At 38.6% G+C, this 26,779-nt stretch overlaps 1 protein-coding gene across 1 annotated transcript in view; it reads left to right on the top strand.

Moving 5' to 3' along the window:
* Nucleotides 1-846: 846 nt before the first annotated feature.
* LOC103267340 (nuclear body protein SP140-like) overlaps nt 847-26,779 on the top strand; it is a gene marked incomplete at its 5' end in the record, with an annotated part of 86,860 nt that continues 60,927 nt past the window's right edge. Inside the window, 8 exons of the mRNA XM_021716003.1 lie at nt 847-924; nt 12,878-12,955; nt 16,041-16,121; nt 17,136-17,219; nt 21,136-21,213; nt 24,012-24,092; nt 25,558-25,641; nt 26,444-26,521. Of these exons, the coding sequence (XP_021571678.1) occupies nt 847-924; nt 12,878-12,955; nt 16,041-16,121; nt 17,136-17,219; nt 21,136-21,213; nt 24,012-24,092; nt 25,558-25,641; nt 26,444-26,521 (642 nt within the window). The remainder of the gene's footprint in view (nt 925-12,877; nt 12,956-16,040; nt 16,122-17,135; nt 17,220-21,135; nt 21,214-24,011; nt 24,093-25,557; nt 25,642-26,443; nt 26,522-26,779) is intronic.

The following is a 26,779-nucleotide window of genomic DNA, read 5'->3' as shown; positions in this document are numbered from 1 at the left end:
GTTTGGGTTAGTTCTGTGTTTTGGTCTTTGAGATCTGAGATTCTTTCTTCGGCTTGGCTGATTCTGCTTTCCATGCTTATTAGTCTGTTGTTCATTTCCATCATAGTATTCTCTACTGCTGTCATTTCTGACAACAGCTCCTTCCTATTTTCTTCTTGTCTCTCTTCAATTTTTTAAATTCTCTCCATTAATGTCTTGATGTCTGGGTTTGTTGCATGTAACCAGTCATTCTGGGGACACTTCATTGTCTGTGTTCCAGAATCTGTTTTCTCATTGTCTGTCTTTTGCATGTTAACTTTATAACCTGACTCTTTACCAAAGTTGTTTATGAGTAAAGTATGAGTAAGCTTCTGTCAGACTCCTAGGTTTTTCAAGATATAAAATCATATCATTCACAAACAAGGATAGCTTAGCGTTCTCTTTCCTATTTTCATACCTCTGGTTTCCTTCTCTTGCCTGATTGTTCTAGCTAAGACTTCCAGCGCTATGTTGAACAGTAGGGGCTTTTACATGTTTTTAAATAGGTAAACCTGGGTCCCACAAAGACAATTGGCAAGCAAAGGGAGAGTAAGTCAAATCATAGAGATCCACACATACCTTCATGGTGTAGATGCAACAATGTGTGAAGGTGGGGTCAGAGGAACAAAAAGAGAAACAGAGAGCAGGAGAGAGGAGAAAGGGGCCTACCAAGGTGCTCAAAGGATTGGAGTGAAGCTCAGTTGGTACAAACATACTTTATTCTCAGGGAGCAGTTTTGCACCCTGAGTATCAGAGTTCAGAATGATCACATCTAGGTTGGTGTCCAGGTCATTGTCAACTGTACGTAATGTTCTCTTTTTCTCTCAGTGTCTAGGGAATCTACTCTACAAATAGATGAAGAAGAATCAGAAGAAATGCCCGAATTACTAGCTTATAATACAGAAGGTAATTAGGATTTAAATTACTTATTATCTAATTAAGGTTTTGTTTTCCTGTCAACACTTATTCTTTCATCTCCTTCCCTGTTTCCCCATTCATCCATCCACTAATTCATCTATCCATCTATTCTAAACTACACACACAGACTGTGCCCAGCTTTTGCCTGCTTTCCTTGGGAGACACAAGCAGCAAATAAAAGATGAGTTCAGAATGGTTAGAGTTTTCCTGCATATAGAACATACGCAAAGAGAGAGAGAATGGAGACCACAGTTGTAGTCATTCAATGAAGAGAGACTTGAGTAAAATTGCTAATTTTACTTAAATAGACATGGAATTCCAAAATCACTAGGTTGCGATGTGTTACCAGGAAGAGAAGATGATTTTCAACTCACTTTCCCAGGATTATGCTATGAATATAAACATAATAAAGACACTGCTATATAGAAAATGCATGTGAAATCTTTTAGATGTACCTGGCAGGGGAAAGGGTCCCTGCTCCTTTGCCAGTGGCGAAAGGTGAGCCCTTTGATGATATGGGAGAAAGACAAGACAGACTATATAGAAAGAAAGACTAAAATTTAAATCTAAACATTAAAATGGAAACAGTTAAAAATAATTTTTAAGTTAAAATTTTTTGAAAAATTTTAATTAAAAATAATAAATCTAAAAAAATTTTAGATTTAAATTTTAGATTGAAAACTTACAGACAAATTTATCTAGAGAAAACAGATAGAGGCAGGGAAACGAGCACCCTGGAAGAAAGGAAATAAGCTCAATCATCAAACCAGGTCCAGAATTTTAAAAATGTAGAAAAAATAATATCAAGAGAAAAAGAGAGAGAAGGAAAATGCTAAAAGACAAAGTCAATGGGGAGAGGGAAAAAAGTTATACAGAGAGAAATAAGATAAAGGTGAATGCGTGAAAAGTCAGTAGAGGGTGCAATCTGTTTGTAAGGAAGAGAGAACGGTTTGGGACATTGTAGGGATTGTGGGAAGAATCACTGGACAGAGACGAGTTCTGGCCGAAGGATGAAGCATGTTAGCAGTGAGTTTTCAGATTATGGTGTCCCCAAATATCAAAGTGGCACCTGTAGTATCCTCCAAGGTAATCAACCTGCCAAGGCATTCTTTGATCAAAACAGAATAATAGTTATTTATTTAACCAAGAGTGATCATCAGAGTTTAAAAGTACTACAGGAAGTTACATGGGTATAACAATCTTAATCCTTTTAAATCTCAGTTTTCCTAAGTAATCAAAACCCATAAATATACCATAGGAATTATTTTAACAAATGTAAAATCTTTGTTTCTTAAGTCAGTTGCCAAAAAGGCAAAGAAGAACCTTCTGCATTGTCATGACTTCTCCTTATGGGATTCAAGCCTGATGAAATGGGTACTTGAATTAATCAGACATTAAAAGAGTGTGTTCATGGTCATGATGAACACGAAGCAAGAAAACTAGTACCTTAAGCCAGGGAATACTTGACTATTAGCAATAGCATGAAAATTTCCTGATTATATTGAAAATTTTAGATATATCAAGAAAAGCCAGAAGTCCAAAATCAAGTTATGCTGTAGAAAAACATTGATTTTCTAGACTTTCAAATTAAACATTTCTGCATTAGGCACCACCGCAGTTAGAACTAAAGGAAGTAAGTTACAGGAGCTGCTGAATTAAAGGAGAGAATCATTATCTCAAGGCTTCCGAAGAGAACAAAAAGCTGAAAGCAATGGGGCACGAGAAAAGCTGAATTTTTGAGATAGGAATCTGAGAAGGTGGTGTATATGTGTGTGTGTGTGCACTCACACGCTTGTGGGTGTGTTGGGGTCTCACTCTGTCACAGTCGTTCAGGTTGATGTGCAGTGGCACAATCACAGCTCACTACAACTTCAGACTCCTGGGTTCAGGCAATCTTTCTGCCTCAGCTCTTCCAATAGCTGGGAATACGGGCATCCACCACCAAGTCTGGCTAATTTTAAAACTTTTTTGTAGAGATGAGATCACATCATGTTGCCTAGCCTGGGAGAGCAATTTTCTTTAATTTACTCTTTTCTTTCTTTCTTGATTTCTTTCTTGATTTTTTTCTTTCAACAGGTTATAGAATTAAAAATCAAAACCTTTTGTAATTTTAATAAGAGCAAATAAATACCTTAAAGAAAACCTTATTTTAACATAGGAAACCAATCTGAGAAAGACTATTATCAATAATTCATTTTTAATTATATACAATTTAATCACATACAAAACTTCTTCTATAAATTCTCCTTTGTGAAAGTTTTCATGACTTACATGCATCTATGACATGTTTAGGTTTTTTGATTTGTTCTAAACATTCTCTTTTTTAAAACAACCAGTCATTTTACTTTAGGACAAAAATTTACTATGTAAGATTCTTTCTCATAAAAAATTATTCTTTTTTTTATAAGCTTTTTAAACCAAAAATACATCTTTATACTTATGACTTTTCTGTCACCTCTCACTTACTGTTTTTTTCTACTTTCTTTTATAAATAACGTGTAAATACAAACATCTAAACACACACACACACACACACACACACACACATACACACACAAAGATCTTTTGGTTTTTACCTCGGAATTCAAGTCATGAGATAGTAATATAAACTCACCACTTTGTTTTTTGGGTTTTTTTAAAAAATTATTTTATTTTAAAGATGTGGGGGACAATTCAGTATTAGGTATACAAGTGGTCATCATACAAGTAAAGTTTAGGCCTACCTTTGGTCCTCACTTTACCTGGTTTGAGATCAGGTACCCTTATTAATGTTATGTGTCCTCCACTCCCTGGCAGTTTCCAGCTACTAACAATCCCTTTCTTTTATAGTATTGTGGTAAATGTTCAGGGTCCACATATGAGTGAGAACATGTGGTACTCAGTTTTTTGTTTCTGTGATAAATCACTGAGTATTATAGACTCTAAATCCAACCAAGTTTCTGCGAAGTCATTCTTCTTTTTGGTTGCATAATATTCCATCGTGTATATGCATCACTTTTTTATCCAGTCCAGTTTTGACAAGCAGCATGGTTGGTTCCATGTTTTTGCTATTGTAAATAGGACTGCAATAACATATGTGCGCATGTATCCTTTTTGGAGAGGGATTTGAGTTCCTCCAGGTATATTCCCAGAAGGAGGATTGGTGAATCGTATGGAAGGTCAATTTCTAGTGCTTTTAGGAATTGCCAAACTGTTTTCCTTAGAGGTTGAACTAGTTTGCATTCCCACCAACAGTGTAGAAGCATTCCCTTTTCTCTGACAAACTCACCACCTTGTTAATCATACCTGAATCCAAATTATTTTTTACAACATTGGGACCTGTTCACATGGCTAAACTTTGTCTTGTTAGGTAATCCCATGAAGGCTAAAATAAAATTTTGGGTAAACCAGTTCCGTGACAGTTTGATTTTTAAAAAGTCTCCTTTCCCCATTTTTACTTCAGCTTTAAATGAGTTTCAATGTTCACATTTTAACTAGAACTGGCTGAACTATATAAATAAAAGTACAATCTCCTGGTAGTTTTAAATTAATAGTATCATAAACAGTAAGTTTTATCTCAACACCAGTAGCTTAACATCAGATTCAAAGCAAGCAGAAAAGAAAAGAAAGAAGTAGATAGAGCACTTTAGAAGATTCTACTTAACTCTGTGGTGGTAGATTAACCACTTGAGCTCTGAATTTTCCTTATAGTAATTAGCCTGTCATTTTAAAATGTGCACAAGAACTGGCCATAATATGTAACTAGCTGGAGTCCTAGAAAACTTGGCATGCCTTAGAACTTTTCCAGGTTTTATTTTGTTTTAATTTGCTATAGAAGTATGGGATATAAGTAAGGATTAACTACATAAGTAGGCTGCATACAGGTGAAGTTTGGGCTTCAAAGTGGCCCTCACTCCTGTGGTAATGAATCAAGTACCCTTGTGTTGTCTCATGATCCCTTCCATCTGGCTCCCTAGCAGTGCCCAGTGACTGCTATTCCTTCCCTTGTGCTACTGTAATGTTCATGGCCCCCTTATAAGTGAGAACATGCTGTATTCAGTTCTTTGTTTCTGTGATAGTTCACTTACTATGATGGCCTCCAACTCCATCCAATTTGCTGCGAAGTCCATGATTTTGGTTTCTTTATTACGTGCTGGTAAGGAGGCTTTCTATAGAGGTTGAAATAGTTTGCGCTCCCACCCTCAGCATAGAAGCATCCCCTTTTTTTTGCACCCATGCCAAGCCTCTGTTGTTTTTTGACTTATTAATGATAATCATTCTTACTGGAGTTAGGAGGTGTCTCATTAGAGTTTTGATTTGCATTTCTCTGATGATTAGTGAGGCTGAGCATTCTTTCTTGTGTCTGTTGGCTGTTGTATGTTATCTTTTGAGAAATGTCTATTTATGTCCTTTTTAATGGGGTTGTTTGTGTTTTTCCTTTCACTTCATTTGAGTTCCTTGTAGATCCTGGCTGTTAGGCATAATTTGCAATTTTTTCCCCATTCTGTGGGTTTTCTCTTTACTCTCTTCATGGTTTCTTTGGCTGTGCAAAATCCTCTCAGTTTGATGAGATCCCACTTGTCTTTCTTAGCTTTTATGGCATTCACTTTTAGGCACTTGGTAAAGAATTTGTTGCCTACTCTGATATACGGGTGTTTCCCATGTTTTCTTCCAGGATTCCTATAGTTCGAACTTTTATGTAAAGCTCTTTGATCCATTTTGAGTAGAGTTTTATATATGGTAATAGGTAAAGGTCCATTTTTTTTTTCATTTGTCTGTAGCCAGTTTTCCCAGCACCATTTGCTAAATAAGATCTCTTCTCCCCAATGAATGTTATTGTTGGTTGTTGAAAATGAGTTGCTTAAGAGACCATGTTTTTGCTTCTGGAATTTCTGTCCTGTTCCATTAGTCTATGTGGCTATTCTTGTGCAATACCAGGCAGTTTTGGTTACTATAGTCTTGGAATAAAGTTGAAGTCTGAAAGTGTAATATCTTCTGCTTTGTTCCTTTTGGTGAGGATTGTTTTGGCTATTCGTGGTTTTTCTTTTTGATTTGTTTCCATTTGAATCTCTGTATTGTCATTTTCAGGTCTGAGAAAAATGATGTTGGTAATTTGATGGGCATTGCACTGAATCTGTAGATTGTCCTTGGGTAGGATGGACATCTTAACAATATCAACTCTTCCAATCCATGAGCATAGAATGATTTTCCATTTGTTAGTGACATCCTTGATTTCTCTGAGCAGCATTTTGTAGGTCTCATAAATATCTTTCACTACTCTAGTTATGCAGATGCCAAGGTATTTCTTTTTTTTTTTGAGTTGGAGTCTCACTCTGTTCTCTGTTGCCCAGATTGGAGTGCAGTGGCCGCTCCTGGCCACCGCAGCCTCGACCTGCTGGGCTCCGGCCATCCTTCCGCTTCAGGCTTCCAAGTAGCGGAATTACAGGCACGCACTACCACGCCTGGCTAATTTTTTGATTTATTGTAGAGATGAGGTCTCACCAAGTTGCCCAGGTGTGTGTGTATAGCTATTGTGAATGAGATTGTGCTTTTATTTGAATCTTTGCCTGCTTGTTACTGGTGTATGGAAATGCAAGTGTCAGATATACAGTTGGAAAATATTTTTCCCTGTCTGTGGGCTGTCTCCCCACTCTCTCAATGGTTTTTTTGGCTTTGCAGATGCTTGTACATTTGATGAGGTCCCATTTGTCTATCTTACCACTTATGGCATGGGAACTTTGGATTCTGATCAGAAATCGGTTGCCAGTTCCAATTTCCATAAGGGTATCTCCCATATTTCCTAAGTTCATATGGTTTGAGGTTTACCTTTGGGTCTTTGATTCATTTAGAGTTGATTTTTGTGTATGGTGATAGGTAGGGGTCTTGTTTTAATCTTCTGCATGTGGTCAACTAGATTTCCCAGCACATTTACTGAACAGGTTCTTCTCTCCCCAGTGGTTGATGATGGAGGCTTTGTCAAAGATGAGTTGATTGAGAAATTGAGGTTTTGCTTCTGGAATCTCTATCCTGTTCCATTGGTCCATATGCCTGTTCTTGTACCACTACCAGGCTGTTTTGATTATTGTAGCTTTATAAAAAAGCTTAAAGTCTGGGAACGTGATGCCTCTCACTTGTTTGTTTGGTTTTTTTTTACTAAGAATTTTTTGGCTATTCATGGTTGCTTATGTTTCCATATGAATTCCTGTATTGTCATTCTAGGCCTGAGAAGAATGCTGCTGGTAATTTAATGGGTATTGTGTTAAATCTGTAGATTGCCTTGGTAGGTTGGACATCTTAACAATGTTGATTCTTCCAATCCATGAGCATGGAATATATTTCCATATGTCTGTGTCATCTTTGATTTCTTTGAGCAGTGTTTTGCAGTTTTCATTATAAACTTCTTTAACTTCTCTGGTTAGGAAGATGCCAAGGTATTTCGTTTGTTTGTTTGTAGCTGTTTTGAATGAGATTGTGCTTTTTATTTGGGTTTCTGTTTGTTTGTTGGTGGTGTATAGGAATGCAACTGACTTTTGCACATTTATTTTATACCCTGAGACTTTCCTAAAGTCCTTTATCAGTGCAAGGAGGTTTTTGACAGATTCTCTTTGGTTTTCAAGGTATAGAATCATGTCATCTGCAAAAAGAGGGATAACAACTTCCTCCTTTCCTATTTGGATACTCCTGATTTCCTTCTCTTGTCTGATTGCTCTAGCTAGGACTTCCAATACTATGTTGAACAAGAGGGATGAAAGTGGGCATTCTTGTCTTATTCTGGTTTTCAAGGGAAATGGTTCCAATTTCTGTCTGTTTAGCATTATGTTGTCTATGCGTTTCTTGTAGATGGCTCACTCTTTTGAGGTATGTTCCATCTGTGCCTAGATGTTCTAGGGTTTTTATCAAGAAAGGGGTGCTGAATTTTATCAAAAGCTTTTTCCATGTCTAATGAGATAATCATGTGGTTTTTGTTTTTTGTTTTTATATCTTTTGAAGTATTTGATTACATTTATGGTCTTGCAGATAGTGAAACAGCCCCGCATCCTGGGAAGGAAGCCTACTTGGTCATGTTGAATGGTTGAGATGTGATGTTGGATCCAGTTTTCCAGAATCTTGCTGAGAATTTTAACATCTATGTTTATCAAGGATTTTGGCCTATAGCTCTCTTTCTTTTTTGGACCTTTACCTGATTTGGGCATCAATGTGATGTTAGCTTCATAAATGATTTGGGGAGACTTACATCTTTCTTGATTGTCTGAAATACTTTCAGTAGGATTAGTATCAGCTGCTTCTTGTCTGTTTTATGGAATTCTGCTAGAAAACCATCTGGTCCAGGGCGTTTTTTTGGTAGGTAGTTTTCTTATGACATAGTCAATTTCTGGGTTGTTATTGGTCTATTTAGGGTCTTGATTTCTTCTTGTTTCAACCAGGTGAGGTTTTGTGATGTCAGAAAGTCCTCCATTTCATTTAGGTTTTCAAGTTTGTTTCCGTATAGGTGTACCTAGTAATCTCTGATCATCTTTTGTATTTCTTTGGGGTCAGTAGTGACTTGATGTTCTGCATTTCTGATTGTTTTTATTTGGGCTTTTTCTTTTTCTTGTTCAGTCTAGCTAGAAGTTCATCAATCTTGTTTATCCTTTCAAAGAACCAGCTTTTAGTTTCATTGATTTTTTTTGTATTATATTTTTGTCTTCTGTGTCCATATTTGAGGGTTTTTTTTGTTTTTGTTTTTTTTTGTTTTTGGTGATCTAGAGTCTTCTACTGAAGTTACAGTTTTGGTGGTCTTGCTTTTCCAGCTTCCTAAGTAATTTGTTAGTCTGTTAATTTGTGATCTTTTCATTTTCTTCTTGTGTGTTAGTAGAGATATCAATTCCTCTCTTAGTATGCTTTCTTCACATTTCAGAGATTTTAGTAAGATGCTTCTTCATTTTCATTTGTTTCCAGGAATCTTTAAATTTCTGTTTTGATATCTCTGTTGACCCTGGAGTTGTTCAGCATCATGCTGTTTAGTGTTCATGTCTTTGTGAGTTTGGGGGAACTTTGTTGGTATTGATATTTATTTTTATTCCACTGTGGTCTGAGAAGGTGCATGGCAGAATTTCAATATTATGGAATGTGTTTGTGTTTGATTTATGGCCGTGGATGTGGTTGATCTTAGAGTATGTTCCATGTGGTGATGAATAGAATATATATTCTGTGGTTGTTGGGTAGAGAAGGTATCTATTAAGTCCATTTAGTCAAGTGTCATATTGAGGTTCTGGATCTCCTTATTTATTTTTTGTCTTGATGATCTGTCTAGGGTAGTCAGTGGGGTATTTAAGTCCCCAGCTATGATAGTGTTAGAGTCAATATCTTTTTTTAATTTCCGTAAAAGCTGCTTCATGAAAGTTGGTGCTCTCATGTTGGGTGCATATATGTTTAAGATGGATATGTCTTGTTGATGGATTAAACCTTTTATCATTAGGTAGTGATCTTCCATATCTTTTTAAATTTTTAGTAGCTTAAGGGCTATTTTGCCTGATATTAAGATTGTAACTCCTGCTTTCTTTTGGTTCCATTCGCCTGAAAATTTGTTTTCCATACTGTTACTTTGAGTCTGTGAGAGTCCTTTCTGATGAGATGAATCTCTTGGAGACAGCATACTACTGCATCATTTTATTCAATGTTCTATTCTATGTCTTTTCATTGGTGCATTTAGTCTATTCACATTCAGGCTAATTATTGAGATGTGAGAGTTTATCCCTGTCATAGTGTTCCTATAGAGCTTGTTGTTGCTGCTGTTTGTTTATTTGTTTGTTGTCTTTCTTTTGAGTTTTGGGTTGATTTATGTGTGTTTTCTTTTTCCTGCATTCTTGGGAAGGGTGTGGTTATTCTTTTTTTTCTTTCTTTCTTCTGTGTTTTATACTTTCTTAAGTGTTTTTTGTAGAGTTGGTCTGGAGTTGGCATAAACTCTTAGTGATTGAATGTCTGGGAAGGATCTTAATTTTCCATTGCTGATGAAACTTAGCTTAGTTGGGTAGGTAATTCTTGGTTGAAATTGTTTATCTTTGACAACTTTAAAGATTGAACTCCAGTCTCTCCTAGCCTGAAGTGTTATTGTAAATAAGTCTGCTGCTATTCTAATTGGTCTTCCCTGGTAGGTAGTCTGACCTTTCTCTCTTGCTGCTTTTAGGATTTTTTCTTTTTTACTTACTTTGTTTAAGTGAATTACTGTGTGTCTAGGAGTTGGTCTTCTCATTTGTTGTCTTGCAGGGATTCTCTGAATCTCTTATGTTTGAATGGTTGCATCTCTGATGAGATGAGGGAAGTTGTTTTGGATAATTTCATGGACTGTTTGGTCCAGGGTGGTCTCTGTCTCTCTATCTGCCTTAAGGATTCCAATTATTCTTAGGTTCAGGCTCTTGATATAATCACTCATCTCTTGAAGGCTTTGTTCTGTCTTTTTAAGTTTCTTTTTTATGTTTTTAACAGTTTGGGTTGGTTCCATATTTTGGTCTTCAAACTCTGAGATTCTTTCTTATGCTTGGTTAATTCTGCTGCTTCCCTTGTTTATCAGTTTGTTATTTATTTCATTCAATGTATTCTTTATTGCTGTTATCTTGGTTATCAACTCCTTCATTCTTTCCTCTTGTCTCTCATTTCTATTTATTCTCTCTATTATTATCATCTTGATTTCAGGGTCTGTGGTTTGAGACCAGTCATTCTGGGGGCTCTTCAATGTTTGAGTTCCAAAGTCTATATTCTCAGTTGTTGTCTTCCCAGGGGTCTATATGAGACCCATATTCCTCTTTTGGTTTTCTTCATTTGTGAAGTGTTTGTCCCTTTTTAAAACTTCTTTAATTTTGTTTTTCAGTGATGGGGAAATAGCTTTTACTTCTGTTTGCTCAATCTCCTATTCTTTCTTATGTAGATCCAATGGATTTGTTCATTTTTGAAGCTGGACTGGGGGTTGGGGGCTGTGCTTTTTGCAGTTTTGAGATTTGATTAAGGAGAGAGCTGTGATTCTGAAGCTGTCTGTAGAACCCAGTATCTGCTGACAGGTGTATGGGTCCCCTGGAACCCACCTCCCACCACTTTACAATCTGTCCATGCAGTGGGGGGTGTATGTTTGTCCCTTGAAAGCAAAATGAGATAAGCAAAAGAAAAAGAGTGGAAAAAGGAAGGAGGAAGACAAAAAGAAGGTGAAGAGAGAGAAGAAGAAGAGGGAAAACAGGCGCACCAACTAATGAATAAACAGATAAACAAACAACGACAGGAAAAAAAAGCCTACAGACAATCATACAGATAAACAAAAAAACCCATTTATGTATTTGCCCTCAAAAATACCCATACACATATAGAAAATTTAAAAAAAATCAAAATAACAGAAGGAAAGCAAGTATGAAAATGTAAACAAAATCAGAAAGAGAGAACAAAAAAACAAAAAATAAGCAGCAACAACAACAGAACTCGCTCTGAGGCCATTTCTGTAACTCCAGGTTCCTTTCCCAAACACTGCCGCCACTCTTTGCTGCTACTGCTTTTGGCTGCCACTGCTTTTGGTTGCCGCCATGTTAGGGAGCAGCTTCAGTCTCCATCCTGTTTCCTCTGCTCTCTGTGCAGGCTGATAGGGTTGCTCTTAGTGTGGGTCAGATGCCCCACAGAGGAGGATGGATCAAATCTGGACTCACCCAACTTGACTGCTGCTGCTGACAAAGTCTCCCACTCAGATCAGACATGGCTGTGCCTGCTCCAGCATTGAGGAGGGGCATCTGTCTCTCCAAGTCCAATGGTCTATCCCAAAGAGGCATGGGGATAGCCTCTGGGTCTCAGGTTGGAGGCTGGATAGAGCTGAATGAGGCAATGCAGGTCATTACCCTTCCCAGGACAGAGAAGATAGTGTCAGTTGGCAACTCCTCACCAGTGGTCAGGCTCCATTCCAGATTTCCATGCCCTACCTTCTCCACGGTTCCTGCTGTTAGTGCCCAGCCTGCTGTCACAGATGATGGTGTGGGCCAGGTGCCAGGTGGTGAGGAGTAGCTGTTCTTTGCTGCTTCCTTTCAAGAGAGCCTTAAGACTGGCAGACGATCCTGCATGCCAGGGACTCCAATCTCAGGGCAGTGGTGGGCTGCAGTCGCCTCCAGAGGATAACCCCAGATGCATTAACTTGAGTCTCCCTTTAGACGCACTTTCACTCCCCACCAGCACACACCCACTCATGCGGACAGTCTTTATGGGCCAGATATTGAGAAAGGTAATTATTATTCAAATGACCGATTCCTTCACTAAATGTTTTGGCCTGTTTGTATGAAGGGATACTTCCTTTCCTTCTCTCTCCACTACCCCCTACAACACAAGCACACTTTTGCTCAACCTGTGATTGCTATCGCCATGTGTGTGAGAGGCAAGGAGGAATAGGGCCAGGGCTAAGTACTTTAAAGTAGGGGTTCCTGGGTAGAGAACTTAAGGGTGCAGAGTAATAAAAATGGAGGCACCAAATAGAGTTGCCCAAATTTAAATGGATATGGAATCTGCATCCTACCAGGATAGGGTTTGAGAAGCAGAAGGTACTTTTAAACTGTCCTGTCGGGGATTATATAGAAACAATAAAATACTGTGTAGAGGGGATAAAAAGCAGAAGTAGGGAGATAATGGGCAGAGAGGTAAAGAACATTATGGAGGAAGAAGACAGAAATACAAAGGGATGGTAAAGTCAGGGAGAGTAAATCAAGTCAAAGAGGTCCACAAAGAGCTTCATGGTGTAGCAATGTGTGAAGATGGGATTAAAGGAAGGAAGAGAGAAGGAGAGAGCAAGAAAGAAGGGAAAGGGGCCTAACAAGGTACTCAAAAAAGTGGAGCACAGCTCCGTTGGTGCAGACATACTTTATTCCCAGGGAACTGTTTGAGCATCAGAGTTCAGCATGGTCACATCCAGGTAGGTGTCCAGGTCACCATCAATTGTCTGTCATGTTCCTCTTTCTCTCTTCAGTGTTCAGGGAATATGCTCTACAAATAGATGAAGAAGAATCAGAAGAAATGCCCAATTTGCTAGCTTATAATAGTGAAGGTAATTAGGATTTAAATTACTTATTGTCTAATTAAAGCCTTATTTTCCTGTCAACACCTATTCTTTCATCTCCTTTCCTATTTCTTCCTTCCTTCCTTCTTTTCTTCCCATCCATCGCTTTACTCATTCATCCTTCCACCATACCATCCATCCATCCATCCCCCCCTACACACACAAACAGCCTAAGCCCAGCTTTTGCCTGCTTTTCTTTGGAGACACAAGCAACAAATAAAGGATGAGTTTAGAATGGTTAGAGTTTTCCTGCATATAGATCATAGGCAAACAGAGAAAGAGAATAGAAACTATCGTTGGAGTCATTAAATGGAGACCTGAATGACAGGTAATTTTACCTAAATTGACATGAAATCCCGATATCACCAAGTTGGGATGTGTTATCAGGAAAGAAAAGTAATTTTCTTTTTTTTTTTTAAAGATTTTATTATCACTATTATTTTTTCTTTATTTTATTTTAAAGATGTGAGGTACAAGTCAGAAATATGTACATAAGTAGTCTGCAGGCAGGTGAAATTTGGGCCTCTTACTGGTCCTCAATTCTCTTGGCTTAGGATCAGGCACCCTTAGTGATGCAATGTGCCCTCCCCTCCCTTCCCTGGCAATGTCCCGCTACTGCTAATCCCTCTCTTGTAGTATTGTGATAAATGTTCAGGACTCACTTATGAGTGAGAACATGTGTTACTCATTTCTCTGTTTCTGGGATAGATCACTGAGTATGATTAACTCTAAATCTATCCAATTTGCTGCAAAATTTATAATTTTTTTTCCTTCTTTATGGTTGTGTCATACTCCAGTATATGTGTACCACATTTTCTTTATCCAGTCCACTTTTGATGGACTGCAGGGATAGTTCTATATTTTTGCTATTGTGAATAGTGCTGCAATAAATATCCCTGTGCAAGTGTCTTTTTTGTTAGAATGATTTGAGTTCCTCCGGCTATATTCCCAGAAGAGTAATTGCTGAGTTGTACGGCAGGTCAATTTCTAGTTTATTTAGAAATCAACACACTGTATTCCATAGAGGGTAAACAAGTTTGCATTCCCACTAGCAGTGTAGAAGCATTCTCTTTACTCCACACTTGTGCTAGCATCTGTTGTTTTTTGACTTATTAGTGATGACCATCCTTACTGAAGTTAGGTGGTATCTCAATGTGATTTTGATTTGTCATTTCTCTGATGATTAGTGAGGCTGAGCAGTTTTTCGAATAACTGGCAGCTGTTTATCCTCTTTTGAGAAGTGTCTATTCATGTCTTTTGCCCACTTTTTAATATGGCTTTTTTTTTTTCCTTTTCATGCATTTGAATTCCTTGTAGATTCTGGAATGCCTTTGTCAGATATACAGTTAGCAAATATTTTTCCCATTCTGTGGATTGTCTCCCCTCTCTCGTGGTTTCTATTGCTGTGCAAAGGCTTTTCCATTTGAAGAGGTCCCACTTGTCTATCTTATCTTAAATTGACACATAGTTTTGGGCTATGATAAAAAATTGGTTGCCTACTCCAATCCACATAAGGATGTCTCCTGGGTTTCTTCTAAGAATCTTACAGCTTGAGGCTTATGTTTTGGTCTTTGATCCATTTAGAGTTGATTTTTATATATGGTGATAGATAGGAGTTCTGGTTCATTCTTTTGCATGTGATCAGTCAGTTTTCCCAGTACCACTTGGTTTATAAGGTCTCCTCTTCCCAGTGGTTGTTATTGATGGCTTTATCAAAGATGAGTTGGTTGAGAAATTGAGGTTTTGCTTCTGGAATCTCTATCCTGTTCCATTGGTCTATATGTCTGTTCTTGTACCAATACCAGGCTGTTTTGATTACTGCAGGCTTATAGTGAAGTTTAAAGTCGGGAAGTGTGAAACCTTCTACTTTGTTTCTTTTGCTGAGGATTGTTTTGGCGATTCATGCTTTTTTTTGTTTCCATATGAATTTGTATATTGTCATTTTCAGGTCTGTTGGTAATTTGAGAGGGATTGCATTGGCTCTCTAGATTGCTTTGGGGAGGATGGACATCTTGACAATACTGAGTCTTCCAATCCTTAAGCATGGAATGTTTTTCCATTTGTTAGCATCATCCTTGATTTCTCGGAGCAACGTTTGCAGGTCTCATTGTAAAGGTCTTTCACTACTCTAGTTAGGTGGATATTAATTTTTTTTTGATGGGGTATATGGGATTGTGCTTTTTATTTAGTTCTCTGCCTACTTGTTGCTGGTGTATAGAAATGCAGTTGTCTTTTGCACACTGATGTTGTAACCTGACACTTTACTCAAGTCGTTTATCAGTGCAAGGAGGCTTTTGATAGAGTTCTAGGATTTTCAAGGTCTAAAATAATATTTTCCACAAAGAGGGATAGCTTAACTTCCTCTTTTCCTACTTGGATACCCCTGGTTTCCTTCTCTTGCCTGATTACTTTGGCTGGGACTTCCAGCACTATGTTGAACAGGAGAGGGACTTTTCCATGTTTTTAAACATATAAGTCTGGGTCCCACAAAGACAATTGGCGAATGAACCAGTTCTCCAATTGGGTAACATGTCCTTTTTTTCCTGCTTTTTTATTAAAAAAAATTCAATAGCTTTGGGGGGTTCAAATAGTTTTGGGTTATATGACTTGATTGTTAGTGGTGAAGAAGTCTGGGCTAAGTGTACCCGCCCCTCCGCTTGTGCACGTTGTACTTATTGGGTGATTTTTCATCCTTTTACCTCATCCTCTTCGCCCCATTCTGAATCTCTAATATCCATTATTGCGTTCTCTATGTCTTTGCAGTTTAGCTCCTACTTATGAGAACATGCGGTGTTTGGTTTTCTGTTCCTGAGTTAGTTCACTTAGGGTGATGTTCTCCAATTCCATCCAAGTTGCTGCAAAAGACATGATTTCATGGTTTTGGTAGCTGAATTGGATTCCAGTGATGCAGTGATGGTTACTGAGGCAAAGTTAACCTGCAGGTCAGGTTGTTTGCAATGTAGACATTACAGTTTCTCAGACTTTCTTGGTTTTCTCATTACCCATTTTCTTGCTGTGGTGTTTTCTTTGGTCATAAATCAAGAAATCTGAGGAATTTCATTCCTTTCTGCAGAGTATATCAATGTCTGTCATAACTTGCATGATGCAGCAGAGCCTCAGGAAGCCTTGAGCACCACCCCAAGACACGGGTCAGGTAAGGAAGGATAAGATTGCTCTCCCTGATGTTCAGCATATCAACGGAGGCAGATTTCAGAACTTCAGTTATCTGACACAGTTTATTCTGATCACATTCCACAGTTAAAAGATCCAATTTGTCCTGCAACCCAGTAATTCACATAAATGTTCCTAAGTGCATGTTATAGTAAAAACAGAGAATTGTTTCCTTTAGATCAACTATTCTTGAATCCAAATTCTAATTTTTGTCAAATAATTTCCATTGTGCTCCTGTCTTCCAGAATTAGTTATTAGTTATTTGAATTATTAGTAATAATTCAAACATTTTTTGCAAACAAGATGTTGTTTTATCACCACAGGTGTAAATTTCGACTAAAAAATTGTTGCTTATGCCTATTTTATAGATGAGGAAGTAGAAGCACAGAACTGTGTAAGCAAGAGCATGATCAGCATCCCTGGTGATTCACTGTAGTGATGGTTGTGTGAGGTTGGCTGAGAATTAGGGTGGCCAGGGTCACCAAGCAGGGTCCACACAAGAGATCCCAGGGGTCCTGCAGGTTCCTTGGAGAGTGAGTCAGCGCTCAACTTAAGGATACTCTAAATTCAACACAAGCAATTCAGTGGTAAGAGCAGAACAAAGCAGAGAGAATAGGTAGGATTGGTGCTTGCGATGCAAGAGATCTAGAAGAATGGAACCAGAAAGAAAAACAGAGACACAAGTAGGACATATAATAGAAGATGCTGAGGAAAAACAGAGAAGAAAAGACACAGAAGAAATTTCAGAGAGTCAAGGAGATAGACAGTGCTGCATGACGTAGAACAGCAGGATGTGTTGACTGAAAAATGAGAAAGAGAAAGAAAGTACCAGAGGGATGACAAGAAGAAAAACAGGAAGAGTAAGGCTGTAGGAAGGTGCAGGTGAGGTCCTTGAAGCAACCATATATGTTCCTGAGCATGGAGCACCAGAAATCAGCATGAATGCACTACTCTCTTGTCACTGTGCCTGGTTGATTATTTTTCTGTTTCTCTTCAGTTTCTTGTGAGCGAGTAGCTCTCCAAAGAACTAATGGAGAAAATGCTGAAGAGATGCCCAAATGGCCGCCAGGAGGTGAGGGAGGTAATTATGATTTTAATGACTGATTGCTTCACTAAAGTTTTTGATCTATCTATATACACAAGACACTTCCCTTCTTTCTTTCCCACACACTTTTGTTCAGCCTGTTGTTGTTGTCATGTGTGGGAAGTAGGGGGGCAAGGAAGACTATGTCCTTTAAAGGAGGGGTTCCTGGGTGGTGAACTTAAGGTCTGGAGTAATAAAAATGTAGATTAGAGGCACCAAACAGAGTTTCCCAAGTGGGTCCAATTTTATTTATGAATAAAGAATCTACACCCTACTCAGGATAGGGTTTGAGAAAAGAAAGCTACTTTTTAAAAATTATAAACATGTGGGGTACAATTCAGGGTTAGGTATACAAACATTGATTATGCAAGTATCCTTATTAATGATGTATGCCACTCCCTCCCCTAGCAGTTTCCCTCAACTGCCAATCCCACCCCCCTCTCCTGATAGTTTCCCATTACTGCCAATTCCTTTCTTATAGTGTTTAAGGTCCCCTTATGAATGAGAACATCTGGTGCTCTGTTCTTTGTTTCTGTGATAGATCACTGAGTATGATCAACTCTAAATCTATCCAAGTTGCTGTAAAGTCCAGATGTTTGTCCTTCTTTATGGCTGCATAATATTCCATTGTGTATATGTACCACATTTTTTTATCCAGTTCAGCTTCGATGGGCAACATGCTTGGTTCCATGTTTTTGCTATTGTGAATAGAGCTGCAGCAAACATACGTGCAGGTATCTTTTTTGTAGAATGATTTGAGTTCTTCCGGGTATATACCCAATAGGGGAATAGCTGGGTCATATGGAAGGTCAATTTCTAGTTCTTTCAGAAATCGCAACACTGTCTTCCAGAAAGGTTGCACTAGTTTGCATTCCCACCAGCAGTGTAGCAGCGTTCCCTTTTCCCTGCATCCTCACCAGCATCTGTTGTTTGTTTTATTATTGATGGCCATTCTTACTGGGGTTAGGTGGTATCTCAATGTGGTTTTGATTTGCATTTCTCTGATGATGAGGCTGAGCACTTTTTCATGTGTCTGTTGGCTGCCCACATATCTTCTTTTGAGAAGTGTCTATTCATGTCTTTTGCCCACTTTTTAAGGGGGTGGTTTGTTTTTTTCCTTTCGGCACGTTTGAGTTCCTTGTAGATCCTAGATGTTAAGATATATAGTTGGCAAACATACTGTCAGATACACAGTTGGCAAATATTTTTTCTCATTTTGTGGGCTGTCTCCCTGCTCTCTTGATGGTTTCTTTTGCTTTGCAGAAGCTCATTAGTTTGATGTGGTCTCACTTGTCTATCTTATTTCTTAAAGTATGGGCATTTAGGGTTCTGAATAGGAATTTGTTGCCAGTTTCAATTTCTATAAGGGTGTCTCTTGCATTTTCTAAGATTCTTATAGTTTGGGGGTTTTACATTTAGGTCTTTTATCCATTTAGAGTTAATTTTTGTGTATGGTGATAGGTAGGGGTCCTGTTTCAATCTTCTGCATGTGATCAGCCAGTTTTCCCAGCACCATTTACACCTCTCCCCACTGGTTGTTGTTGGAGGCTTTGTCAAAGATGAGTTGGTTGAGAAATTGAGGCTTTGCTTCTGGAATATTTATCCTGTTTCATTGGTTTATGTGCCTATTCTTGTGCCAATATCAGGTTATTTTGACTACTATAGCCTTATAGTAAAGTTTGAAGTCTGGAAGTGTGATACCACCTGCTTTGTTTCTTTTGCTAAGGATTTTGGGTATTCGTGTCATTTATGTTTCCATATCAATTTCTGTATTGTCGTTTCCAGGTTTGAGAAGAGTGATATTGGTAATTTAATGGGTATTGCATTGAATCTGTAGATTGCCTTTGGTAGGGTGGACATCTTAACAATGTTGATACTTCCTATCCATGAATATGGAATATTTTTCCATTTGTTTGTGTCTTCTTGGATTTCTTTGAGCAGTTTTTTGTAATTCTCATTGTAAAGGTCTTTCACTTCTCTGGTTAGGAAGATGCCAAGGCATTTTATTTTATGTTTGGCTATTGTGAATAGGATTGTGCTTTTAATTTGGGTCTCTACCTGCTTGTTGTTGGTGTATAGGAATGCAACCTGTCTTTTGCACATTTATTTTGTACCCTGAGACTTTACCAAAGTTCTTTGTCAGTGCAAGCAGGTTTTTGACAGATTCCCTTGAATTTTCAAGGTATAAGATCATATCATCAGCAAAGAGGGATAACTTGACTTACTCTTTTCCTGTTTGGATACCCCGGATTTACCTCTCTTGTCTAATTGCCTGAGCTAGGACTTCCAACACAATGTTGAACAAGAGGGGTGAGAGTGGGCAGCCTAATCTTGTTCCAGTTTTCAGGGGAAATCTTTCCAGTTTCTGTCCATTTAGCAATATGTTAGCTGTGGGTTTATCATAAATGGCATTTACTATATTGAGGTATGTTCCTTCTATACTGGGTGTTTGAGGATTTTTATCAAGAAGGGATGCTGGATTTTATCAAAAGTTTTTTCTGCATCTAATGATATAATCATGTGGTTCTTGTTTTTACATCTGTTGATGTATTTAATTACATTTATGGTTTTGTGAATGTTAAACCAGCCCTGCATCCTGGGGATGAAGCCTACTTGGTCATGGTGGATAATTTTTGAGGTGTGTTTTTGGATCCGATTTGCTAGAATATTGTTGAGAATTTTTGCATCTATGTTCATAAGGGATATTGGCCTGTAGTTGGCCTGTATGTTGGATCTTTACCTCGTTTGGTATTAGTGTGATGTTAGCTTCATAAAATGATTTGAGGATAATTCCATCTTTCTCAATTGCCTTGACTACTTTCAATAGGGTTGGTATCAGCTCCTCTGTGTATATTTTGTAGAATTCTGCTGGAAAGCCATCTGGTCCAGGGCTTTTTTTTTGTAGGTAGTTTTTGTATGACAGAATTTCCTGGGTTGTTATTGATCTATTTAGTTTCTCAACATCTTCTAGTTTCAACCTGGAAAGGTTGTGTGATGTCAGAAAGTCCTCCATTTCATTTAGGTTATCAAGTTTGTTTCCATATAGTTGTATATAGTAATCTCTGATAATCTTTTGTGTTTCTTCAGGGTCAGTTGTGATGTGATCTTTTGTAGTTCTGATTGTGTTTATTTGGGATTTTTCTCTCTTTTTCTTGGTCCTTCTGGCTAAGGATCCTTCAATTTTGTTAATTCTTTCAAAGAACCAGCTTTTTGTTTTAGATGTTTTCTATGATATTTTTGTCTTCTATGTCCTGTATTTGGGCTCATATTTTGGTGATTTGGATTCTTCTTCTAAAGTTGGGGTTTTGGTGGTCTTCTCTTTCCAGCTCCCTTAGGTGTTTTTTTTTTTTAGGCTCTCCACTTGTGATCTTTCCATTTTCTTGATGTGTGTTCATCGAGATATAAATCCCCCTCTTAGAACTGTTTTCATGGCATCCCAGAGGTTTTGGTAAGAGAAAGGTTACTTTTAAACTGACCTGCCAGGGATTATATAGGAACAATGAAATACTGTATAGAGGAGAGAAAAAGTCCAAATGAGTTAAAAGAATAAACAGGGAGATCATGGGCAAAGTGGTAAAGAACATCATGGAGGAAGAAGAAGACAGAAATACAAAGGGATGGTAAAGTCAGGGAGAGTAAGTCAAGTCAAAGAGATCCACACATAGCTGCATGGTATAGATTCAGCAGTGTGTGGAGATGGGGTCAGAGGGAGAAAAAGAGAAGAAATGAGTAGGAAAGAAGGGAAAGGGCATTCCAAGGCACTCAAAGAAGTGGAGCAAACTCAGCTGGTGCAAACACACTTCATTCCAGAGAGGAGTTTTGCACCCTGAATATCAGAGTTCAGCATGACCACATCCAGGTAGGTGTCCGGGTCACTGTCAATTGTCTGTCCTGTTCCTCTTTGTCTCTTCAGTATCCAAGGAATTTGCTCTACAGGTAGATGAAGAAGAATCAGAAGAAATGCCTGAGTTACTAGCTTATAATAGAGAAGGTAGTTAGGATTTAAATTACTTATTATCTAATTAAGGCTTTATTTTCCTGTCAACACCTATTCTTTCCCTGTTTCCCTCATCCATGCACCCATCCATCCATCTACCAATTCATCCATCCCTCCATCTCAACATATACAAACAAACAGACCATGCCGAGCTTTTGCCTACTTTTCTTGGGAGACACAAGCAGCAAAGAAAGAATGAACTCACACATTTTCTTTATCCAATCTACTTTTGATGGGCTTTAGGGCCAGTTTTACGTTTTTGCTATTGTGAATAGTATAGCAGTAAACATGCATGTGCAGGTGTCTTTTGTGTTAAACGATTTATGCTCCTCTGGGTATGTTCCCAGGAAAGGGATTGCTGGATCATATGGAAGGTCAGTTTCTAGTTCTTTTAGGAATCACCACACTGCTTTCCATAGAGGTTGAGCTAGCTTGCATTCTCACCGATAGTGTAGAAGCATTCTCTTTTCGCCACACCAGTGCCAGCATCTGTTGTTTTTGACTTATTAATAATAGGCATGCTTAACAGAGTTAGGTGGTATCTCATAGTATTTTTAATTTGCATTTCTCTGATGATAAGTGAGGCTGAGCATTTTTTTATGTGTCTGTTGTCTGTTTGTATGTCATCTTTTGAGAAGTGTCTGTTCATGTCCTTTTTCATTGGGTTGTTTGTGCTTTTTCCTCTCACTTTGGGTTCCTTGTAGATTGTGGATGTTGGACCTTTGTCAGAAGCATAATTTGCATTTTTTCCTAAGCTGTGGGTTGTTTCTTTACTTTCTTGATGGTTTATTTTGCATGCAAAAGCTTTTTAGTTTGATGTGGTCCCACATGTCTGTCTTAGCTTTTATGGCATTCACTTTTGGGGACCTGGTCAAGAATGTGTTGACTACTTTGATGTGAATAAGGCTGTTTCCTATATTTTCTTCTAGGATTCTCATATTTTGAGGTTTTACATTTAGGTGTTTGATACATTTTAAATTTACTTTTGTGTATGGTGATAGGTAAAAGTCCAGTTTCATGCTTCTGCATGTGGTCAGCCAGTTTTCCCAGTACCATTTGCTAAATATGGTCTCTTTCCTCAATTATTATTATTGGTGACTTTGTTGAAGATTGCATTTTTGTTTCTGGAATCTCGGTCCTGTTCCATTGGTCTCTGTGCCAATATTGTATCATTACCAAGCTGTTTTGTAACTGTAGTCATGGAATAAAGTTTAAAATCTGGAAGTGTGATACCTTCTGCTTTTTCCTTTTGATGAGATTGGTTTTGGGTATTCGTGCTCTTTTTTGTTTCCACAAGAATTTCTGTATTGTCATTTTCAAATTTGGGAAAAATGATGTTGGTAATTTGATGGGGATTGCATTGAATATATAGATTGCCTTGGGTAGGATGGACATCTTGACAATATCGATTCTTCCAATCCATGAAGCATGAGAATGTTTTCCATTTGTTTGCATCATCCTTGCTTTCTCTGAGCAGTGTTTTATAGTTCTCATTGTAAAGGTCTTTACTTCTCTGGTAAGGTGGATGTCATGGTATTTCTTTTTTTTTTTGTATGTGTGGCTTTTGTGGATGGGATTGTGCTTTTTATTTGGTTCTTCACCTGCTTTTTGTTGATATATAGAAATGCTGCTGTCTTTTGCATGTTGATTTTCTACTCCAAAATTTACCAAAGTCATTTTCAGTGCAAGGAGGCTTTTGCCAAATTCACTAGGGTTTTCAAGGTATAAAATCATACTGTTCACAAAGAGGGACAGCTTAACTTTCTCTTTTCCTATTTGAATACACATGATTTCCATCTTTTGCCTGATTGCTCCGACTAAGACTTCCAGTACTATGTTGAACAGAGGCTTTTCCATGTTTTTAAACATGCAAGCCTGGGTCCCACAATGACAATCGACAAACAAATGCAAACAAACCCGTTCTCTAATTGGGTAATATGCCCCCCCGCCCAGCTCCACTTTTTAAAAATTCAGTAGCTTTAGGTGGTTCAAATAGTTTTTCATTATATGGTTGCATTGTATAGTGCGAAGAAGTCTGGACTTTAAATGTACCCACCACCCCACCTGTGCACATTGTATCTGATGGGTGACCTTTTGTCCCTCCACCTCTTCCTCTTCTCCCCCTTTTGAGTCTCCAATATTTATAATATCATTCTCTATACCTTTGAGGATTCTTAGTTTAGCTTCCCCTTATAAGTGAGAACATACAGTGTTTGGTTTTCTGCTCCTGAGTTAGTTCACTTAGGATGATGTTCTCTGGTTTCACCTAAGTTCCTACAAAATACATGATTTCATGTTTTTGGTAGCTGAATAGTATTCCTGTTTTTCAGGATGCTTACTGAAGCAAAGTTAACCTTCAGGTCAGGTTGTTTGGGCAAGGGGGACATTCCAGTTTCTCAGGCTTTCTTAGCTTTCTTTTTTTTTTTTTGAGTTGAAGTCTCACTCTGTCGCCCAGACTGGAGTGCAGTGGCCGCTCCCAGCCACCACACCCTTGACCTGCTGGGCTCTGGCGATCCTTCCCCCTCAGCCTTCCAAGTAGCTGGAACTACAGGCACGTGCTACCACACCCGGCTAATTTTTTATGTATTGTACAGATGAGGTCTCACCAAGTTGCCCAGGCGGGTCTCGAACCCGCAGGCTCAGGCAATCCACTCACCTCAGCCTCCCAAGGCGCGGGATTACAGGCTGAGCCACCGAGCCTGGCTCTTAGTTTTCTTATTACTCATTTTCTTGCTGTGATGCCTTCTTGGTCATGAATCAAGACATCTGAGGAATTTTATTCCTTTCTGCAGTGGACAGCAATGTCGATAATGACATTCATGATGTGTCAGAGCCTCAGGAAACCTTGAACTCCTCACCAGGACATGGGCCAGGTAAGAAAGGGGGAGGATTGCTCTTCCTGATATTTAGGGTAAAAGGAGGCAAAATTCAGACTTGCTGTTTCCTGATGCATTTTACTCTGAGCACACTCCACAGTCAAAAGATCCAGTTTATACTTGAAACCCGTTACATAAATGTTCCTAAGTCCATGTTATAGTAAAAATATAGAGAAATACAGAGAAAAATAAGGTCTTTCAGTAAAAACTTGAATTTACACCTGTCACCCTTCATCTTCTTTAGAGAATAAAAAGTAAATATTATTGTTTGTTACTATTATTATTTTGTCCCTATATGTAAAAAGTCCCCAAAAGAAACATGTTCCTTCAGATCAACTACTCTCAAATCTAAATGCTAATGTTTGTCAAATAATTTTCATTAAGTTACTGCCTTACATAGTAATTATATAAAGGATTTTTGACAGATGAGATGTCATTTTATCTCCACAGCTATGAATTTCAACTAAAAAATTGTTGCTTATCCTATTTTATAGATGAGAAAGTAGAGGCACAGAAGTGTGTAAGTTCACATTAGTCAGGCAAGAGCATGACCAACATCCCTGATAACTTATTGTGGTGATGGTTGTGTGAGGCTGGCTGAGGATTAGGGTGAACAGGGTCACCAAGCAGAGTTCACACAAGAGATCCCAGGGGTCTTACAGCTTTCCAGGGGAGTGTGGCAGGGCCCAGTGCAAGAAGACTCTAATTCAACAAGAGTATTTCAGTGGCAAGAGCAGAGAAAAGCAGAGAGAAAAGATAGGATGGGTGCCTGTGACACAAGAGAGGTAGAAGAATGGAACCAGAAAGAAAAACATAGCGGGGCTCGGAGGCTCAACCTGTAATCCCGTGCCTTTGGGAGGCTGAGGTGAATGAATTGCCTGAGCCCGCGGGTTCGAGACCCGCCTGGGCAGGCGAGACCTCATCTCTACAATAAATCAAAAATTAGCCAGGCGTGGTAGTGCGCACCTGTAGTTTCAGCTACTTGGAAGGCTGAGGCGGAAGGATCGCCGGAGCCCAGCAGGTGGAGGCTGCAGTGGCCGGGAGCGGCCACTGCACTCCAGTCTGGGTGACAGAGTGAGACTCCAACTCAAACAAACAAACAAACAAACAAACAAACAAACATAGACACAAGTAGGAAATGTAATAAAGAGTACTCAGGAACATCCGAGAAGAAAAAGTCAGGGAGGGAATTTCAGAGTGAAGGATAGTGCTGCATAGCATAAAAATAGCAGCATATGCTGACCCAAAAATGAGAATGGAAAAGAAAGTAAGAGAGGGTGACAAGAAGGAAAACAGACAAAGCAAGGTTGTAGGAAACCTCAGACAAGGTCCTTAGAGCAACCATATTTTTATTCCACGGAAAAACTCACCTCTGCATGGAACACCAGAATTCAGCAGGAACACACTGAGGTCTGTTCGGTCTTCACTGTGTCTGGTTGATCATTTTCCTGTTTCTCTTCAGTTTCCTCTGAGCAAGTAGCTCTCCAAGAAACCAATGAAGAAGATGCCGAAGAGATACCCAAATGGCCACCAGGTTGTGAGGGAGGTAATCATCATTTAAATGACCAATTCACTAAATGTTTTGGCGAGTCTATATACAAGGACACTTTCCTTCCTTCTCTCCCCACCACCCACTACAACACAAACACTTGTGTTCAGCATGTAGTTGTTTTTCCCAGGTATATGGAAAGCAAGGAGGGTAGGGGGCTAAATACTTTATAGGGAGGGCTTCTTTATAGGGGGGCTCCTTCATAGGGGTTCTAAATCCTTTAGAGTGGAGGACTCAAGGGTGCAGGGTAATAAAAATGTAGATTAGAGACACTAAATAGAGTTGCCCAAGTGGGCAATTTATTTAAATGATTATGGAATCTACATCCTACCAGGGTACGGTTTGAGAAAAGGAAGATAATTTTAAACTGACCTTCCAGGGATTATATAGGAACAATGAAATATGGTGTATAGGAGAGACAAAGCAGAAGTGAGTTAAAAGAATAAATAGGAACATAATGAGCAAAGAGATAAAGAACGTCATGGAGGAAGAAGAAAATGGAAATGCAAAGAGATGGTAAAATAAGGAAGAATAAGTCAAGTCAAAGAGATCCACAAATAGCTTCATGGTGCAACAATGTGTGAAGGCGATGAGGGAAGAAAAGAAAAGGAGAGAGTAGGAGAGAAGGGAAAGGGACCTACCATGGTGCTCAAAGTAGTGGAGCACAGCTCGGTTGGTACAAACATACTCTATTCCCAGGGAGCCTTTCTGCACTTTGAGCATCAGAGTTCAGCGTGATCTCATTCAGGTAGGTATCCAGGTCACTGTCAATTGTCATGTTGCTTTTTTCTCTCTTCAGTGTCTAGGGAATTTGCTCTAGAAATAGACAAAGAAGAATTAGAAGCAATGCTCAAGTTACTGGCTTATAATAGAGAAGGTAATTAGGATTTGAATTACTTATTATATAATTGACTATATTCTCCCGTTAATACCTATTATTTTATCTTCTTCCCTGTTTCCTCCATCCAGTCATCCATCCATCCACCCGTCCATCCATCCATCCATCCACCCACCAATCCCTCCATCCTCACAAACACATACAAACAGACCATGCCCTGCTTTTGCTTGCTTTTTTGGGAGACACACGCATCAAATAAAGGATGACTTAGAATGGTTATAAAATTCCTGAATATAG

Source organism: Carlito syrichta, unplaced genomic scaffold (assembly GCF_000164805.1).
Source record: "Carlito syrichta isolate Samal-C Ts95f unplaced genomic scaffold, Tarsius_syrichta-2.0.1 Scaffold308105, whole genome shotgun sequence".
NCBI classification, from domain to species: domain Eukaryota; kingdom Metazoa; phylum Chordata; class Mammalia; order Primates; family Tarsiidae; genus Carlito; species Carlito syrichta.
This window is presented reverse-complemented; position numbering and strand designations above follow the sequence as displayed.